At 47.3% G+C, this 21,263-nt stretch overlaps 1 protein-coding gene across 24 annotated transcripts in view; it reads left to right on the top strand.

Moving 5' to 3' along the window:
* FBRSL1 (fibrosin like 1) overlaps positions 1-21,263 on the top strand; it is a 544,864-nt gene that overhangs the window by 417,925 nt on the left and 105,676 nt on the right. The window contains exon 1 of one of the 24 annotated variants that reach the window (XM_074606389.1): positions 17,767-18,549. The exons of 22 other annotated variants lie outside the window; for them this stretch is intronic. In XM_074606389.1, coding sequence (XP_074462490.1) covers positions 18,531-18,549 — 19 coding nt within the window. In that variant the 5' untranslated portion in view covers positions 17,767-18,530. Of the gene's footprint in view, positions 1-17,766; positions 18,550-19,339; positions 19,413-21,263 lie in introns of those variants that run through there. One more of the 24 variants, XM_074606388.1, reaches the window with a different exon arrangement.

Here is a 21,263-nt window from a genome sequence, read left to right as displayed (position 1 = left end):
CATTTGGGTGCTTGTGATTTGGGACTCGGTTGTATCTAATAAATAGATTTGACCCACGTCATCAAATATCATGGGTCTCAGAAAAGGTTTTGGTTTTAAGGGGGAGGTCTTGTTTTTTAAATGAGGTCTTTTTCTCTGCCTTAACCCATCCTTTGGGGGATGAGGGAATGCATTTAGATCACATTTTTAAGCTTGACAGTGCTAGAAATTTATCATTTTCTGTTTCATCGAACACCAAGATTCTCACAGAATTACACTTAGAGACAGGCTTCGAGAAAAGCACCAGCAATCATAAGGCTTAAGAATTGCACTGTAAATAAGTCTGAGAAGGAGCTCTAGATCTCAGAGTTATGTCCTTCTGCCTCTGCACCCATTGAAGCAACTACTCCTGCACACAACGCCGTAATAATTCTACTTGTGCTAGACAGTCGGGCACAGCATTGTTTAAATTACTTAAAGGAATATAAGTCAAGAAACTCTGCTGAATATGTTCAGCTGTTTCACCAGAATTTGATCAAAAGAATAAACCAATAATAGTAGAGCTGCATGAAACCAATAGGAATAAAGAATTTATTCTGTTATGTTTAATATATTCTTTGGATCTCCCTTTTAGATGGGGGTGGTAAGAAGTCCGAGACATCTTGTCATTGAAATGATTAGTAAAGCTTGGTTTTTATTGAGAATCACGGAAAACGTTTCAAGACGTGAAAAAAAAAAAGCAGCATTCTACATGTTACCAAATTTTCTGTTTTGCAGCAAACGTTAGAGCTTTGTTCAGATCCAAGTGTTGCAAAGACCAGAGGAATTAGCACTTGGGGACAGTTTGCCTAGCACAGAAATCCCTGCTCCATCAGTGCTCAACAGGAGATGGTCAGGAAGGAATATAAGAAACAGGATTGTACAGGGTGAACCTTTCCCTGGTCTTATCCTTCCCGCGTCTGGCAATCGGCACTTTAGGAACTTCCTGAGCCAGAGGTCGTATCCAGACCATTGTGTTTAATTGCCACTGGTGGACTTATCCCCCGTGAATTTGTCTAATCTCTTTTTTGAACTCATTTATATATTTTTGGCCTCTGCAACATCCTGTGGTAGTGAATTCCGCAATTTAATGACATGTCATGTGGAAAAACTGCTTCCTTGTGTTTGCTGTAAAAAAAAGTTTACAGGTTTCATTCAGGAAAATTGATTTCAATTCAAGTTAAATGTCAAAATTAAGCACTTTTCTGAAGTGAGGTCTTGAGTCAAAGCTCTCTGAAGTCAAGAAGAAGCTTTCCATTATTTTATTGCAGAATTAAAAGCATTTTAAGTCTCCAGACTTGTTTTATGCTAGCAACATATTTTTCTGTCACTCAGGCAAATTATGTGAAAGAATTTGGTCGTACCACTCAGAGGATGGATTTGTGACTCTTACAGCTAATTCAGTTTGCTGTTATTGATGGTGTTAGTAGTAAAAACCCACTAATGCCCAGCCTAGGAGTAGAGTGATTGCCAACATACGGCACTAACTGAAGTCCCTGAATTTCCTCAAAATTTCATCGACAGCAAAAAGCATTTGTGCTGGAATTAGCCAAGCGTTATTTGTAGTGGAGTATGTTTTACTTCATTTTGACCACTTCAAACAAGCACGTTGGATTGGCTTGCTCCAGTTCTTGGTGACATTTCAAGATTTCAGTCAATCAAGAATTGGCCCAAGAAGTACTTTGGGGCTGGAGAGGGAGCAGATTTGGAGCCTTTCAAGAGAAAAGAGCACACTTCTGTTTCCTACTGTGTCATCCTCCCAGCTCAGCTTCCCTCCCCTCCTGCGCAAGCAGAAAGGAGAACGCCTGGGAGTCCTCAGCGAGCTGCTGGCTGCAGCCGGGAGCCTGGAGCTGGCAGGCTGAGCACTCGCTTGGAAGTGGTGGGTCCCTGACAGCAGGCGTCCTTTCAGAAAGGAAAAGACAGGGAAAACACAGCGAATAACCAAAATAACACAGCGATCCCAAGTGTGAAATGGAACATCAGCCTCCTCCTTCACTGAGGGGATGCAGCAAGGCAGGATGCGGAGGGAGGGAGAGGGTGCCTGGTGTTGGACCAGCAGATGGAACGGGGGCAAAACAACAGGCTTTCTGGCACACAGCCCTTACAAAAAGGCCACTGCAGAGGCTTCTCCAGGAAGGATCGGTGCATTTGGCATTTTGTGTTTTATCGGACTATTTAGTGTAATAAAAAAAATTACTTCTGCTTATACACCTCACCCTGCTTTTATGGTGGTACAGAAGGGTTAACTGGGCATCTGTGGTAAAAGCGATAAGGAATCGTCATTCATCCAGTGGCTCTCCGTTCGTGTTGGCAGGTAGCTGGTATCTCCACATGGGGCTCTTTTGGCTTTTTCTAAAATGGAAGTGGGAAAACCCATGCATCTTTCCATAGCTTTTTCTTAAATATTCCATCTCCTAGTCTCTTATCTCTTCATTGTGGAAGTTTTTTCTGCAGCTTCAGGGGCTACTTGAAGACGAGTGGAGTTGCAGAGGGCAGAGCTGTCCCGCAGCTGGTCGTCTCGCTGCCCCAGGGTCCCGGGAGAGCCAGAAAGCAAGCAGGTGTTTCCAAAGCAGGGATCTCGTTTTAAGTGTTAATATCAAGAGATTTAGTTAAATCTTTGCCTATTCGGTAGATTTGTTAATGTAGGTGCCAAAAGCTAAGTACCAAAATCCATTTTTGAGTTTTCAATTTGTCTTGATTTCCAGAGCTCCTTATCTCATATTGACTTAGGTATCTAATGACCCAATTCATCAAGTAGTTTAAGCATGTCGCTAATTTTAATCAAGTGCGTAATCCCACGTTTAGTTAGGCACACGTATAAGTATCTTGCTGAATGAAAAATGGGTATAAAGCCTAATTTAAGGCAAATCCCCGCTTGAGCATGTTTCCTTTGTTCTTCGTGAGGAAAATGAAAAAAAAGGAGTATTTTCGTAAGAAAACATTTTCGGGGCAGCCAACAGATCTTCAGTGTGGAGCCGGGAATCTGCAGGTGAGCTCTTCCCCTCCACGTGCCGTCTGTAACGCGCGGTGGCTGAGTCTCCTCCGAGCTCCTCCTCATCTGCTGACCCTCGCCTCCCTGGCATCCATTCCCCTCGCCTAACAATGACAAATGGAGTTATAATATTGGTTGTTGAACCATAAGCTGTAGATAAATGTGCTTCTGAGAACCACCATTAAGTCCCTAAATGGATTATATATATTTGGTTTAGAAACCTAATATTTAATATTAGTGTACTCTCCAGCGGTTGGCTTTATTTCTCTTGATAATCTATTCCCACTCCATTTCCTTTTAGATTTCTAACCTCATTAAACCTTTCATATCGCAGTTATTTTCTGTTCTAAACAAAATTAAAGACACACCATCCCCAGGTTTTTAAGAGTCTAATTTTACTCCCGAACTGGAGAAAACACAGAGATAAACATTCTTTTCAGTGATGAATTTTAAAACCGCCTTACGAGTCAGCTGGAATTGCTAACCATATTGAGGATTGTAAAAGTCTGTGAAAGGCAGCATAATAAATGATGCTTGAAATGGCATTTGTTGTACGGGAGTTCAGATGCTTACATGGTATCTTTCCCTTCTTGGTTTTGTATAAAATGTGAGGATGTATCTCACATCATACAGTACCTTAAGAATTTATAACGTTTTGCTTCTGGTCTGATTGTCTGCAAAGAATCTCAGTTACCAGCAGGGGTTCCTTAAATTCACATGGCCAGGAGAAAGCGGTATCTGTGTAATACTCTGCTCCCAGCGTGCGCATTAAACTGGTTTTTCTTGATCGAGGACACATTTCTTCCTTATCATCAGGCACTTTGGCACATTGCTCGTTCTGATATATATATAAGTATTGCACTCTGCCTTACTAGATACATTAAAACTGTGTTTGACCATTCTTCTTGGTATACAATGCTCTGGCCCCTACAGAGGCTGCTTTAAGGAAAAATGCAATATATGTGGTGTTGAAAAGAAATCTGCAGGCTGGAGGAAGCTCTAAAATACATCCTGTCTTTGTCCAAATCCATTTCTCTTTCCCTTGTTTTCCTGTAAGGCCTCAAACACCTCCGTTAATTATCAAATAGCATTAATGACATTAAATCAGCATTATACACCTCACAGCCCATCTGTTTCTCTTTCCATCTCCGCCAGAGTCATCGGGCTGAATGATGACATCACATCGACGTGTGACATTTCCATCGCAGCCAATGGTGATCTCATAAGTACAGGATCATGCCTTCACTGCGGGGTCAGCCAGGGCTGCAGGCAGACTAGGTTTCTGTTCAAGGAGAAAACTTGTTGGTAGTGGCACAGTGTTTGTTTTGCATGTGAAGTGAAACCTTTCTATGAAACAGATGAATAAAATCCCACCCGCCCTTTTTTTTTTTTAAGGGTGAAGTCTCTGTTGCAGTTACATTTGGTGACTGCAACAGTAGCTTGTGTAGTTTTGCTACTTCTAATTCCAGTGCCAAGACCTGCAGTTTGCATACTAGCGACTAGCATTTTGCGTCTTAAAAAAACCTTAGGTTCCCTTTGCCTCATGGCAGGGGAGATACTGCTATTTTCCATCCCTATTCTGCAGGCAGGAAGGTTGAGGCAGGAGCAGGGTACCCAAGATAGTTGTGCTGCACATCAATAGCCAGAATTACCACCAGTGGCTCCTGGCTCCCTGTCCTTTGCTCATCTGTTAGTCTATAAGGTGAGAGCTGATGTTTTAGGGATTTAAAATCAGAGACAGGGGTCTCTGCAATTTGCAGAAGCTCTCAACGTGCCACAGGAGCAGGCCCGGTGACAATAGGCATTTGTTTGACATAGAAAAAATGATAGTGAAAATTGGCTGAGCGGTTTCTGATCACTGAAGTCCCTGCTGATAGCTTTGTGCTACTCTTGTTCGAATTCACAGTAAGAAACAGCATGGTGCTAATCGCTGCGAAGTTCTGGGAGAAGGCTGGTCAGCAGGGTGCTTATATGAAGAGTAATGTGATGAAATGATAGGGAAATAGGTCTTTATCCTGACCTTTTTCCTCTCCCTTCCAATTGTGCAGAACAGTTAACGATGACCAGAAGCTTTCCTGGCAAACTCTGACTAGCAGTTTTGCTAATTTGCATTTGTTTTCAAGGGTTCAGCATCATTGCCTTTAATAGGATGCTCTTGTCCGGGACTTGGTCGTGGCTGTTTATGAGGTCCCTACATTTATGCTCCCCTTCTGTTTTCTTCCGCCATACATAATGTCATTTTGATGAGGACAATGTCCTTGAGTGCACTGCGTTGCAAGAGGATGCATTGTTACCACAAGTCTATTTTCAGCCAGTTTCCACCAGGTTTATTACACCCTGTGAATTCATTACGCTCCTGCTCACCTGTGTGAGATGCATGTGACACTGTTATCATCCTCCTTTCAGAGGGCAGGAGCGGACGGCTGAGCTGCTCAGTTTTAAGTTCTAATGGCTGCTTACTTAATACAGTTTTATCTTCACCCACCCATAGCAATCATCACCTTAAAAATCACCTCCATTATATCCATTTTGTTCTCCACTGCCGAACAAATCAATGCACCTCTGACAGTCTGAGGTGGTGTGAGTGTGCGGGAATCCTGAGGAATCAATTGCACCCAGGTGCATCGGAGGGGATTAGTGGTTTTCCCCAGGGAGAAACGGCAGGCGATGCTGGCCCCTGTTCTCATGACTCAGCAACTCCACTCCAATTTCCCATTTCAAATAGAGAACAGCAAGCTCTAAATCTTCCATGCCTGAGTGCAAAGTGGAGAGCCCAATACAAAGTTACGTTTCACTTTGTACTGACAGATGGAAGGCCGTAATAACGTCCCTTTCTTCATGATGAGTGATGGGTTCCCACGACGCAGGGTAGATTCGGAGTGCCGCTGCAGAGGCAGAGGCGGTGCCAGGAGCTGGATGGCTGTGGGAGAATCCAACAGATATTGTTTGGTGTCTCACGCTAGGTGGGATAGTTGCCATCTCTCCTATAGTTGTGGTGTCTCAGACTGTTTGAAAATCTGCTCCGGTACCCCAAAAATGCTGGGGATTGAAGCAGGCAAAGGGAGTGAAAGCCTTTAAGGTAATCGTTCTAGGATAGATTTCAGGTGATGGGAGGCGAGGGTGAGAAAGCATGCTTCTACTCTACTGCGTCAGTGAAGGAGACAAGGGATTTTAAATGCGGGGTTGTTTTTTCTCACCAATACGAAATTTACTCTTGGGAGTTTATATGGGGCACCTGAATCAACTGACACTAAGCAGCCATCAGGATGAAAGAGACAGATCCTTGTGACTGTAAAATGGTGATAATCCCATGCTTTAATGTTAATGAGCCTCAGTTTTTCAGGCTTGCCATATGCAGCCCCCCTGTTGGCTTTAGTAGACACTTCCATATGTGTTAGAGGTCCAGAATCAGGCTCTTTTTTCCATTTCTCATGTTGGAAGAGACTCCTTTCTACAGAGAAAATCTGCAAGTTTCCCTGTAGGTCAAAATAAAAAGCTTTTCCATCAAAGGAGCAAGTTTTCTTCCCTTTGAGCTCACTGGTGCTTTCAGAAGCTCTTCTCGTTTATGTCCAACGTGCCAAGTCAACTCTTGGTGTTCCTGTGTCTGAGTGCAGTAGACACTCAGCATGCCTCGGACTGACTCCGCGAGTTGGGAGCAGATGTTGGCTTCGTGACAGGTCTGTGTCAGCAACGTGTTTTGATAAGAACAGACTATTCCCAGCTGGTTTCTGAAGAGTTTTTCTCTTACTCTGCTTTCCTCCTCTCTTGCTTTGAGCCCTTCCTCATCAGGCTCAGAGTGCACATTCTGAAAAGACGCGCCCAGCTCTTTTCTTGATGTTGTTTTATTTTCTGCATCATTCGTGTTTTGGGGCTTTTTTAAAAGTGTCCTTCACATGCTTGGGAATCCCCCAAATTCAGCTTTTTCCTCACTAATTTCCCTGGAAGAAAAGTCTGCATTTCTTTCAGTCTGGCAAGAGCATGGAAAGATGCAATCCCTGCTTAATGTAGTTCTGCCACCAGAAACCCAATAAAAATCCAGATTTAACACAGTTTAGCTACATCCATTCTGGGAGCTCTTGGTCTGCAGCCCAGGGCTGAGCTTTGATATCACTAATCTGGGTGTGCTGTGGGAGATGGGCACAGCTGAGCCCAGGGAGTGTCAGCGGTGGAGAATCACGTCCAAACGGGAACACATTCCCTGCCTGAAGCCCAGCAGTGCTGTCAGCCAAACCATGGTTTTCTGTCAATGTGTTACTGGCCTCCAAATAAAGACTTGAAGAGGCGGAAGCTTGTGATGTCTCTCTAGATTAAATGTGGGAACCGAAGTTCACCCACTGCTCTTCTTATCTTCGATCAGATTCAGTGTTAGATTAATGTTAGAAGACCATCAAATGGGTTGGGATAATTCTTTATTCCACCTCCACCTTCATACATCTGCTTACCTGGTTAGTTGTGGTTGAAAAAATCCTGCAGTCCCTTATTTTAAATATATATGACATTTCTGCTGCCTCGGCAGGGCAGGAGCTCTTTGCTGTGCCCACGCTCATAGAGGATGCTTCAGAAATAGATGGATTCAGAGAGCCACTAGCTGACTTCCAGGCACGATAGTGAAGCAGCGTGTGATTGTGAACTAGTTACTTGACCTCTTTATACTGTAGATCTATAAAACCGGAGAAAAAGTAGAACCTCTCAGAGCTCCAGACAATTCACGTCTGCTGCATTCTCTTGGGTTATGGTGATACTGTACAAGCCACGCTGGCACAAGTAAATAACACTCCGTCGTTAGCAGTTGTCTGTAAGAGCTGGTTGCCTGTTCACCTACTTTCTCCTGAAGTCTCGGACTCCCTGCAGCAGTTTTCAGGTGAACAGCAGGTTTGGGGACTGTGTTGTAATGGGAAACCTCCGTTCCCCTTTTAACCAGGACTTCAACGCTGCAAAACAATCAGCTCTTCCCTTTCCATTGAGAGGCAGCAGTATCTAATCAGGTTTCACTCCTTTGTTGTATCTATTGATCCTCAACACTGTAAGATGCAAATTGCCATGCCTGACAGGATTCAGGGTGTTTTATCATCAATGGAGAGTAATTATCCTTGGCTGCACCAATATTGGATTGTTAAGCCCCAGGATAATGCACAAGGTAAAGACATTTAGAAGGCAGTCCACCTTGGGGATTTGTGTAAATGTGATGGATAGAGTGAGAGCAGGATCGCTGAATTACAGCCCGCAGGGACTGACAGCTGCATGGGGGTGTAGCCTTGGTAATCCTTACAGAGGAGATAGCGCTGCAGTTGGCATTGAGACGCAAAGTGGGTCTAAAGCTGTAAGTTTCCCTTTCTGTTTAATCCTTGTAATGTGTATATGCTGAAGAAGAAAACATATGCAAGATTTTGAATGGATTCTGTGTGCTTGCAAGACTGGCCAAGTATCTTCTTCTGTTCATTTATTTATCTAACTATAATTCAAGCTTTTCATGTGAGTGTGTTTTACAGGCAAGAGGGGTTTGGGTGCTTATTTCTTTGTCTGTGGATTCCAATTCAATACTAAAAGCAGAATTATAAATTAACAAGTAGGAGATACTTTTCTGCTTTGAAAGTATCTGGTTAACCGTTGCATATTCTGGTGTATAAAGTAGTTAAGCTGTCTTAGCTGTGGGGAGAAAACGTATGTCAACAGAGATGCCATGTTAGCTGACTAATCCTCGACTGATAGCAGCAAACCAGAAAGTAGACTCAGAGAAGAAAATCTCTTTTTCCAGAGTTATCCATATGAGCTGAGTCTTATACCTGTCACTTTTGTTTCTTTTTTAACCCAGACCATTTCTGTAGTTGCAAAATAAATAAGAACAGAGATATAAAGAGGACAAGGAGTTTGGGTGCCTGAGAACCCCTGCTGAGATTAATGTTGAGGGTAGTTCCCCAAGACCATCAGGCTTCAGATACAACACTAAACTTGCGAGCTGTGAGTTCTGTTAACATTTTTTAATGGTTTTAGTTGCAGTTCTTTCTTGTCAAGCAACTCCTTGTGTTTGACCAGGGCCGTGACTAAGATCAGCCAGCTTGCTTGGCATGCAAAGCATGCTTTCTTCTTGTTGAAGCTGCTAAGGACACTGAGGAGTAGATGCCAGAAACTTAAGCAAGTAGTCCATGCTCTACCAGAACTGCGCCAGATTTTGCAGCCATGTGCCGCTTTGTGCTGGCAGCATGTGCCCTGTGCTGCCACGGAGGTGCTGAGGTTACTGTACTCCAGTGGGATTTTTCTGACCTCCTTCACGAGCGCCCCTGGCTGCTTCATTTCACACCTTATTATCAAAGTGTGCAACAAGCTCCTTACATTGCTCCATACCTTCAAACAAGCAGGAAAGGGGTTTGCTCCTCAATCAATTTTAACTGCCGTTTTGAAATAGGAAAAAATTGAGAAAGATTAAGAAAATTGTCTCGCATACCTACGCTCTGTGTCATGCTTTTAAAAGGCAGTGAGTCTTGCAGATGTTTTCATTGCCAAGTCACAAACACATGCTCGGGAGAGTGGAGACCAGGGGACGTCATATCAGGGTGGCATCGGCACCGCTGTTCCCTTTCTTCTGCCTGTCGAAATAGCCCCCCCACCAAGCCAGGACGGGGTTCTGTGAATGAAGAAAAACGATGCGTAGGAGCTGATGCTGGTTTGGGCTTCTCCCCCCTGCCCTGCGCTGCTGGAGCAACCCGGAGCAGTAGGGATGTCCTCCAGGGCCGTACATGCTGCTGGGGGAAAGCGGCTCCTGCAGCCCCAAGCCCCATCTGCCCTGCGCCCCAGCACGCTGCTGAGCTCTGCTGGCATCGTCCACCGCCCTGCAGGTAATCCTGCCGCCGGCCGCGAGCACAGGAGCCCGCAGCCACTCGGGCAGATGCTGCGAGCAAGCAGCCCAAAGCCTCAAATCCATAATTGGCTCCCTGCAGCGCCGCGGCTCCCATTTCACCCCATGTTTTCCCTGGCAGACTGCAGTGCTGTTCCTCACATGGTGCCCTGCCAGGCCACGGGCAGCTCGGGCACAGGACAGGCGTGCAGTAAATCACCCGAATGTGTTAGACATGGACAGCCTCGAGTAGAAGCCTTCACAGATTTCAATATGCATCTGCTGCTTTTCTGCCCGTGCTCCTCCCGCACTGCAAGGGAACGGTGGAGCTGCTCCAAGCTGTCCGATTTCTGGAGAAGTCAGTGTATGTAGGGCATTACCTTTGAGGAATTATTGTTGCATGCTCCCTCTTCCCCACAATCCCTCCTTTTTTTCCCAGAAGTGACTCAAAACTGTGCGGTTCTGCGTTGAAATTTGCCGTGGCTCTTAGAATTCCTCGGGATGCAGAGAAGCAGGTTTCTGACCAGCTGACAGGCTTTCTCCGCAGTGCTAACCATTGCTCTCGGCAGGGGACACTAAAAAAGATCCATATTGTAGCTTCTAAAGATGAACCACTGCCAAAATTCCAAACACAACAATCCCGGAATTTGAGGAATTCAAGATCTGAACCCCCTTTTTGTTGCAGGGCCTGAATCTTAATTAGACCAAGCCAAAAAAACGCATGAGCCGAGAGGTTGGCTCTCAGATGGGGGAGACAGCGGTTCAGAACCAGAGTTCAGGGCTGGGACCTCTCGTGCCCCACGGCATTGTACCGTAACGCAAAGCTTGCGGAATGCCGTTGTCGGTACAGATATTTTAGGTGATGTATATGTGAGTGGAGGATCAGTACCGTATGGCATGCGTGTTAAAATAAAAACATGCGTGCACTCATGGCTGTATTTGCTATATTCCACCCGAAAGTAGTTATTTTTTTTTTATTGGGAAAATTGTTAGATTTGATGGCGGTATGTAATTAGTAGTTTGCCAGCAATAATTATAGGGCTGTGCTCCAGAATAAATGATGTAGCATTCCTGTGCATATAATATGGTATACCACAAAATAGGAGTTGGAAAATTGCAACATTGCTGGATCATCATATATCTGACATGTTGAAGGGGTTTTTTTGCTCTGATAGTTTATGAAAAATAGTAAGTATGGTGCACTGTGAACCAAAAGGCTTTCTTTGTTAAATTAACCACAATTGCAACCACAAATTATGGCTTCACAAACTATAGATTTAAGACTGGCTTTTCACAAATAGACCTTCTTTGTGTTTTAACAAAACATACATAAAAGAATGGAGCTGTACAACGATGCCAAAGTAGCACTTTCAAAATCATCAGCCCATTCAAGCCTTTGGAATACAATCATAATATTTGTTTAAAGATTAATATCCAGAAAGGGAATTCAGAGAAATCCCGTAAGCTTAACACAGTTCTGATATAATTTCTGCGTGCCTTAATGAAATAATATCAAGATAGTGACCTTAAAAAGATCGGTTTGTGTACATTTGAAAGTTTGTGTACATTTGAAAGTTTCACTTAGATAAGTGAATAATTGGTCACAAAGTGACAAAGCAAAGGTTCTGCAAAATGAAACATGACGGAAACATCCTTTTTACGCATAGCGTCCGTATATGTGAAGAACCCAAATATTTCAAAGTAGAAGGAGTTATGCCCATTTCTAGTAAAGGTAAATTTGCTGAAAAAGAGATTTCTCCAATAGCAGATGATTGCTGTAGATTCCTCCAAGTTTTAAAATATCCTGCAGATCATTGGCATGCTCATCCCAATTTTGAAAGGCATACTTTTGGCAGCAGCAAACTGAGGAGGGCCATGTGTTAACATCCTGGTTTAGCAATATGTATTCCCACATGCTAAGCTCTCGTACAAATGCAGTTTTTATTGCTGTTGACTTCAAACAAAGATGCTTTGACATCTAAAGTTGTATATGTTACAGATGCAATGCCTAACCATACTCATGCTGTATATTTTCGGATGAGCTGGCTGCGGTCCCAATTATACAATCAAGTATAAACACTCCTAGGATACAGGGCCCCATACGGAGAGTCACTTATCTTTGTTGTGCTGTGTAGTGCTGCACTGAAACATCTTGCCGTGTCTGATATTTTGTACTTCAGCTCATTTGCACGTTGTTGCTTAACACAATATATAAATAACGTATATGAGCAGGCAGCATCGCTTGTCTTCTGACTTGGAACGTAGAACAAGTATCGTTAACGTATTGTGTAGTCGCTCCCAAATTCACAGCCCACATGTCTCCTGTCCAGGAAATAGCCTCTCTGTGACATTCCCATTCTGTATTCTCTCATCCTTACACTAACAGTGAGAAGGAGGGTAATAATCCAGTTAGGAAGCATTTCTAAGAAAAAAAGTGTATTGGCCAAAACCTTTTGTGCTAAGCAGAGAAACTGCAGTTTAAGGCTTGGTATTCTGAAATGGTGGTTGGTGCTCAGCTGTTCAGCTTTGCAGCTATAGGTTGGCTTTCTGGGAAAAGTCCTTAGAAAGTTGAGTAAATTGTTCTCCTTCCATTGCTCTCCTCAGAAGGAAACCAGAGTTCTGCTTTACTTCTGCACCCATCTTTCTGAGAAACCTGAGCCTGTAAGGGCCAGCCGGGGCTATCGTCTCTTCTTCTGTCTTACAAAAGCTCTGGGGTTTGGCTGCTGTAACAGCGGAGCGCTTGGGGTGGGAGGAACTTACGCACCCGCTTTCGCTTGGATTCATCCACTGCCTGTTCCATTTAGACTTTCCCCAATGAGAGAAAGCCTGCCACTCCGTTCATTTGCATCCAGGAGGTAGCTGAGGAGGCACTTCTGAGGTGTAGAAGCACCCCGTCCTCTCTCAGCACCATCCCTTTGCGGTCCTATTTGCAGGCTGACTGCAGGGGGGGTGCTGGGAGGGAAGTGTTGGGGGGATGACAGGCCCGTGGGGAGACAGGCGGCCCTGGGGGCTGCACCACCCTGGGGACCACGCTTGGCAGGAGTCCTGAACGCAAGTCTTGCCCATCTCCTTCTGTTTGCGTTCTTCAAAGGTAACTGGATTTGTGCATAAGGTTTTCACTCCTGTAGCTGGCAGTGCGTACAGGAGTTCTTGTAATAATAATTAGCTGTAAATATTTTGCATCTAATTCTGAAAGGTTACTTCAAAGAAACATTTCTTCATATCACTTGGGATCTTTTCTTCTGTTGAAATACACATTCATGAGTGAAGCACTGCAATTACAAGGATGTTTAGAGAATCACAAAGGTATTTATTCTTGTCCTGGCTAGTTTATAGTAGCAAAAATTGCAAGTGGAAAGGCTAAGAAAATGTATTCTAAAAACAAATGTGTAATTGTTTTGTTGAGAGTTAGAGTCAACAGTGTTTATTCATGAGGCTTAGCTGCCCCAGGCGAGAGCAATCAGACTGGAGGTACCACCTCCTGTATCCTTGTTCTCTTTAATTGGAGCCATAGCCTTGGATGCCCCGAGGCGAAGGGCCGTCTCTAACTGTATTCTGTTTGGTTTATGAACATTTGAAAGTGCAGTGGAAAAAAACATTCTTTTGTTTAGACAGTTTCAGGCTTCCCCTCCCTTTTCTCTTCAACGAGTGAAAATTGCATGTCAATATTAAGCTCTTGAGCAGCTATAGATTTTGTATGTAATGCGATACTCCAATGGCTAAAGAGTTTTGCGGCGCATATGTTTTCAGGCCTGGGAGTGGGGCTGTGCGTCACTCACCACCAAACCCAGGGATGGAGAGCTGCAGTCGAGCTCATGCACCATCTGCAGCCAGGGACGCCGGGGCTCTCGGCAGCTTCAGGTGCCCGGCAGCAGCCTGGCACGCCACGATGTCCCTGCCGCACTCCCTCTCCCGCGCACACGTTCTTTTAAAGCAAATCAGAGCATATTTTAACAGTTTCACTGCAAATTCCTGTGTCACTTCATTTCTATTTTAGGCCCTGGTGAGGGTACCTAGTGCAGCTACCAGCCTAGAGACAGATTCAATAAAAGATTCAATAAAACTTCTCTCCGGCTGCCTCGCAGCAGAAGCCCAGGTGGGGGCCCGCAGTGCAGGAGGCGGCTGGCGTCTCTTATTGAATCTAGCCCTGAGTTTATCCAAGCTCTTCCTGAGTGTTTTTCTACTCTCTCTGCTGTAAAATCCTGATTTCCTCATGACATCTTTATGCAACGTGATGGTTAAGTGCTTTCTCCTCCTATTGTCAGCACTGCCAGTCTCAAACTGCTTGAAGCTTTTAGCTCCAAAATAAGAAGCGTGGTCTGGCTTGGGGGGTGAGAAGAGTCCTCCGCACTCTCTTCAGGCACCAGTCTAGTCTGATGGAGTCATGTCTCGAGGGAGGGCTCTCCGCTTGGGACAGATATCGCTGGTAGAGCGGATGGCTGTGATCCTGCAGCCTTGAGTTAGACCTGAGTAAAAATGATAGCCACAGCCCATCTCATCTCATCTCATCTCATCTCATCTCTCTGCGAGCACTTACACTGTCCCCACACCCTGACACCCCAGCACCTTCAGCACCGCAAGCTCGGTACACGATCCCTCGTGTGGTCTGCTCCAGCTGCCTGTAGGGTGTTGGTGGTCGGATAGCATCTTGAAAAGATGAGAAAACAAGAGTACACCCTATCTAAGCTTCGCTTTCACGTTGCACCAGCCCGACACCTGACCACGCTGCTCCGAGAGGAGAGTTCAAGCAAGTAACACCCGATGTTGTCATCTTGGTTTGCATGTTCAAGGGCTGAACCAAGAACACTAAATAAGTATCTGAGATTGCACCCTGTGTGCACCACTTACCCATCAATCCCCTGCCTTTCTGGAAGGGCGTTAAGTGGTTTCCGCTGCCATTGACACTACTTTAGGTTTCTGCTGTCTCGCTTCAAGCCAGCTTTGTCCCCCGTTGTGGCAGGCTGCGGTTGGAAGGAAGCAAGAAGCGAAAGGGACAGTGTGACAGGTGATGGATGGGATGAGTCCTTGGCTCTGGCAACACTTGTCCTTCGCTCACAGTAGCTCACCGCTGGTTCATCCTCCTCCGTAGGTCCATGCGAGTGGAGATTTCAGGCTCTTCAGAGACCTTCCAGGGGAATGGCCTTTCATTTGCCATGTCTCCTTAAAAGAGAGTTAGTGAGTGGTTTACCCAGTATCCCAGATTGTCTAGGGCATCGCTCCAGTCGTATCTTCACTGCGGCAAATACCAAGGCTTTAAAAGGCACCTCTTTAGTTAGTTATTTCATGCAACTGGCAAGGCTTAAGAGCCGTCCCTGAATGATATCGATTGTACTAAGAAGTATGTCATAGCTCTGGAGGCTTTATCTAAATAATCACATGCTTTTTGGAGTGTGGTTTTCAGCTTTGAGTTATTAGATTTAAACTTTTGGTCGTCTTAGGAAAACACCTCCCCTTCCAACCCGTTTCATTGCCCCCGATGCAAGGTTGGACCGTCTAGAGGATGGCATAGTATTTGCTGCATATTTGCCTTGACAAATGGCTCATTCCCGCTCCGATCCGTGGGGGTTTGCTGTGCACCAGGGACAGCAGGCTCCTCGGCTTCCTTGCCGAGAATATTTGTTTAAATGCAGCAAGTCCTTTCTCCAGTGTTGTCTTTGCAGAATGTGGAGGGGTGAGCCTTTTGATGTTTGTATTTACAGTGTTTTCACATCTGGATGTCATTTGTGACACAGGCTCTCCTCCTTTTTCTATCCCTGTGTCTTCCTGTAAAATTCATTTTGAACATACAGGCTCATGTGGCTTTAATGTGTAGTAGTCGGCCAATGTATTTAGCAGGCCTGTAGTAGGCCAATAAAGAGGTACCTTGGGTCATGCTGTGCGCTCTTGTAAATTTATCCCGAATTAACCCTGATTGGCATCCAGCTCCCCTGCTGTAAAGATACAGATGTGTGCGCTCTCCAACATCTGCTGTTTCATGAGGAGCTGTGCCATAAATCCCCGCACCCCGGTGACCTGGAGTCTGGGCTGAGGGTTTGGGGATGCTTTTGCTCCCGCGCTCTGCGGTCAGGAGAGCTGGCTGGGATGGGTGCCTGCAGGAGGCGGGGTGGCAGCGGCAGGCAGCTCCATCCCTGCGTTTTCACCCAAAAATCCTGTTGGTATTGCAAGAGGGTGTTCTCCCTGAGCAGCAGCAAGATACGGCCTCCGGTGTAAATCCTTCTTGTGGCTCCCCGTTCCGTGCAAGTGGTTTGAACATCCTTGTCCAACAGGTTTCTTTGGGGCTTGTATTAATTCAGCTTCATCTTTTAAAATGCAAACTTGGGCATGGCGGAGCAGGCTCTTTCCGCTGCCGTTGCTTGCAAAGGAGAGCAGGGGAAGGAGATCAGTCGGAGCAGCCGGAGCGTCGCTGCAGTCCTGCAGTCAGCCAGGATGCAAAAGGAAAAACATACCCATCAATTTCTAAATGTCAGCGGAGATCCCCTGAAAATTATTTATTGCGTCTGCTGTCGTATTTAATGATTTAACAATATACTAATAATCATAATATATTAACTTTGTGTAGTGATATACCAATCAATATAAAATAATGAACACATCTAATGGATTTAATAGTATACAGATGTTTACTGCCTTTCTCCCTGAAGACTGTCAGGCCGTTTCTCTGGGCCAGCTGCGGGCTGTGCTCGGCCTGTTCCCTTCCCTGCCTGGGAGGCAGCCACAGTGCCGGCCCGTGGGGACACCCTGAAGGCGCAGAGCCGTGGGTGGGGGCGCAGAGCACGGCGTCCGGATGCCGGGGAGCGCAGGGGGCTGTGGACTGGGGAGGGGTACGGGGAGGGCAGGGGCTGACCCCTCCCCAAGTTGTGTTTCCTGCGGCGGGCAGTAGCCAGGCGTGTCGGCAGCGTGGATCCCCGGCCCCTGGGGGCATTGATTAACCATTTATTAAAGCACCTATGAATCATGGCAAGAGTAATTATATTTTAAATACACCTACTAACAACTGTTTTGCAATGTGAAGGTTAATCACGATTAAACGTTTCCTTTTCTCCCCCCACCCGGATCCAAATCCCCCGGGGGTCTGGGCGCATCGCAGGGACATGGCAGGGACACGGCAGGCTGTGGCTGACATGGAAAGCAGAGGGAAAGGAGTGTGGCCTCGGCCCATTGAAAGAGCAGGGTGGGGGAGGAGGTGCGTGCATTAACACATGCTCCGTGCGCTCTCTGGCTGTGTGTGTATCCACACAGAGCACACACCACCAGGTACACAACACACACGCCCCCCCCCCCCCCCCCCCCACCGTACACCGTGGATGCCCACTGTGGCCGCACACCCTGATACAGACTGCGCATGCATGTAGATGCCGTGCACACAGGCACACACTGTGCACACACGGGCCACGCACACAGACACAGGCGATGCACAGACTGCACAACGCTGCACACCACACACGCACAGACCGCACACACACGCAGATCACACACATGCACAGAGCACACACACGCACAGATCGCACGCGCAGCTCATGCACACCTGTGCACACTGTGGACACATCGGCCATGCACAAACGCGTCCCATGGTTGTGGGTTTGGGCACACAGTGCACACCCAAACCGTGCACGGGGACACGGGCAGTGCACACACAGGCTGTACGTGCATACACACCGCCCCACGCCCACTCAGACACCCCCCCACACACCCACCCGTGCACACACACACTCTCACATGCACAAACCCAGGCGCGCACACACACCCCACGCACACGTGCACATGCTCTCACACACACTCGCGCCCACACAAACACACGTGCACAATCACACACACACTCGCTCACACACACACTCACACCCGCCCGCGCGCTCCCGAAGCGCGCTCCCGCCGGCCGCTGCCTCCCCGGCGGGGCGGGGCGGGGCGCGCGCGGGCGCGCGGTCGGCGGGGCTCGCCGTCTCGTGGCTGGATTGGTCTGGGCTGGCGGCGGGCGGGCGCGGGGCGGGGGGCGGCGGCGGCGCGGAGCAGTCGCGCCGCGGAGCGCCCGAGGAGCGGCACCGGTGGCGCGGAGCGGAGCGAAGCGGGGCTGCGGCGCGGCTCCTCCTCGTCCATGTTTGGGAATAATGGCTACCGAGGCGTGAACCACAAAAAGAAAGAGAGAAAGAAATCGGCCGCCGGGGGCAGCCCCTGGATGGGGCCGGGCTGGGGCTGCCTGCGGGGCTGAGCCTTCCCCCGCGCCCTCCGCGGATGCCGGCCGGAGCCGCCCGGGTCGCTTCCTTTTGCTGTTTTTTTGCCTTTTGGGGATTTTTTCTTTTTTTTTTTTTTTTTTTTTTTTTGGTGCGTCCGTGAGCTTTTCGCCCCCTCGCGTGCTTTTCGCCCCGCCGCGGCCCCGCGGGTGATGGACCCGTAGCGCCGTCTGAGCGGCGGCTGAGCGGGCGGGGGGGCCGCGAACTTTGAGCCTCGGCTTCGGCCAGGGGGGAGGAAAAAAAAAATAACAAAACACAAAAAACCTAAATAAGGGGTGAAAAGGGAGAAAAAAGAAAGGAGAAGAGACGCGCTGCCCGCACCCCCCGAAAGAGCAAAGGAGAAGGAGCGGGCGGCGGGGGCCGGCGGGACCCCCGGGGCACCGCCGGGCCGGGCGGGGGGGCCCCGAGCGGCTCTGCTCCGCTGGATCGTCCCGGGGGGTCCGGCTCGCCGGCGGGGTTCGCCATGGTCTGCGCGCCGCGGGGTAAGTACGGCGGGGACACCCCCCACCCCCCCCGGGGCGCTTCTGAGCCCCCTCCCGGCCCGCTCCTCGGCGGGGGACGCGTCTTTCAGCCGGGGGCTCGGCGGCTTTGCGGTCAGACGAGAGAAGGAAGTCGCCGCGTTTTCCGCCCGGTGCGATGGTTGTGTGCGTGCGGTTTTTTGTGTGTTTCTTCTTTTTTTGTGTGTATGTGTGTGTGTGTCTTTCAGCCGACGAGGTGGTTTGATTTTTCCGGCCGCGCTGTTTGCTGCCGTCTCCCTACCCCTCCCGCCCTAGCCCCGGTCTCTTTTCGGGGGCGGTCGCGCCCCTCGCTCCGGGCGGGTGCGGGATGCAGCGGGGAGGCTGGAGCTGGTCGTTACCCATCGCCGCGGGGCTCTCCGTACGGATTCATGGAGAGGGGGTTGGGGGGGGGGGGGGGAAAGACTGGGCGTGTTTAAATAAAATCAAAATTAAAAAAAGAGACGTAGCAGCGAGGAGCTGCCGGGATGCGATGTGCTTCTAAGCAGCTTTTTTTTCTTCACCCTATTTCGCACATTCCTCCAGTGCGACCGCATCCCTCTTCCCACCCCCACTTCCAGGAAGGGGGGGGCGGGGGATAAATACTGAATTGCTGCCTTCATCGGGCAGCGGAGAGCGCGGCCGGGCGATTCCCGCCCCCCCCGTCCCTCGGGCTGTGCCGGTGAGCCCGGGCTGCTCCCACCCCCCGGGGACCGTGGCGGCGCGACCCGGCGAAGAGCGGCTTTGTCGGTGCTCCCCTTCAGCAGAATACCGCGATTCGGCTCTTTCGGGGTGTTTTCGGGTGCCGGCTGAGGATGGGATTTGCCGGGGGTTGCTGGCTATTAAAAACGGTAACAAACTTAAAAATCTGTAGCCGGCGGTTAACCCCTTCGGTGCTGGTCAGAGCCCCTATCTCACAAAGAATAACAAGTTTAAAATGGTCTTCGTGGATTTTTATATTTTTTTTCCGTGTGTTTTTTTTGCCCAAGAAATAAACTGTCTGCCTCCCCGAGCCGGGGGAGCAGATTGCGGTGGCCACGCTGAAACGCGGGGTGCGGGTGGGCTGGCCAGGCGTTGTCCTTGTCCCTGCGTCCGCTGCTGCGCCCCTCTGCTTAGCATGGAAGAAAAATTTAATCCAATTAAGAAATTAAACCTTGTGTGTTTAAAAGTGACAAATTTGAAAAAGGGAGCTGGGGGGTGAAGTAAGGTTTCCAGATCAGTGGTTAACTAAAGATGGTTTGGAAAAAGAGCTCAGGAATAAGGCGAGGGCAGAGGGAAGGGAAGAGGGACCTTTTTAAATGGCAAAGGCTTGTACGTCTCTCTGGAATTTAAACTGTTTTTTAGGCTTGTAAAATCTTCTTGAAGTTGCGTATTTATCTCGGGAGGCTGCTTGCTAGCTAATCTTCTCAAGGCATGTCCTGATTTTTTGTAACATTATGGTATCCGAGGTCCTTTTAACCTAATTTTATAACAAAGATAATTTCTTGTTACGTAAGTTACTGTTCTGAATGATTGCTCTGGGTCTTGGAGATCGTCCTTAACCGGTCTCCCCTGTGCCGCAGAAACTGGAATTATTTACTTCGTTATCAATTCTTAAAAGAAAGCCTTGCTCAACTGGAAAAGGCTGCTAAGGTATTACAGGAAAATAGAGTCTTCCCGTTCCTCTTTCTAGAGAGTTAAATCTCTGGTCATCCCTGATCAGAATTTACTTCAGAGGTTTATGTTTATGTATAAATCCGATTTTCCCCACATGCAGACTTACAAGGACGAGCTGCTTGATTTATACACACAGCATTAACTTCCTACAAGTGGCAGACTTCTAATGCTCTCTTCAAGAATTTTCTTCTCTGCTGACAACGGTTCCCTAAAACTGCCCTGTGCTAAAGCCAAAAGGCACTAGCTTGGGCTGCCTGATTTTCTTCTCGAGAGGAGATTAATGCTATACAACAAGGAAGGCAGTCTTTTATTTGGTTGGATACCGAGTCTTTGCTTGTACAGAGTGAGCTTTTTATTTGGTTTGATTTGGAAGGTGGGTTATTCTGAGTGAAAGCGTAAGCCTTGTTTATCAGAGAGGGGCAGTCTGTTCTCATGAACAAATGAAGGAGCAAAATATATCCCGGTGTTATTCTATCGGGGCGTGCAGTCCGTCTGTTGGACCCTGTGGCCTGTGCTGGCTAAATCAAATAGCAGTGTCACGAGTAGCTTTGGTATTTTTAAGTTAAAAAGGGATTGGAGTATGCTTCAAATTCCAGTGATATGCTGCAGACATTTAGCAGGAGTTGATATTTATTTTGCTCTGATTTTGCAAGAATGTTGCGATTTGAAGTGTTAACTTTAAGTAATGGGTGCAAATGTTAGTGTTTGCTGTTGTTGCTTTTTAAACTAAAAACTGTGAAGATGTTTAAGGGTGATATGTTGACAAAAGTGGCAGTGAAAAGGGCTGCATTCTTCAGTGAGCCAGCCTGTGCTGTACGGTACTTTTGGAAAGCACAGATGTGTATGTCATTTTCTGCCTTAAATCTTTTCTTTCCTTTTTTTTTTTCTTTTTTTTTTTTTTTTCCTTGGCTCCCAGCATCCTTGTGTTGACTGACCCATAATAGCTAGGGATTGTGGTGTCTGGGTATATTTGAATATAAAGCAGTCTTTTTAAAGCCACGGAAGATTCAGTCAAGTAAAATTATTTGTATTATCGGAATAGGAAA

This window comes from Larus michahellis, chromosome 13 (genome assembly GCF_964199755.1).
Source record: "Larus michahellis chromosome 13, bLarMic1.1, whole genome shotgun sequence".
Classification (NCBI taxonomy): domain Eukaryota; kingdom Metazoa; phylum Chordata; class Aves; order Charadriiformes; family Laridae; genus Larus; species Larus michahellis.
This window is presented reverse-complemented; position numbering and strand designations above follow the sequence as displayed.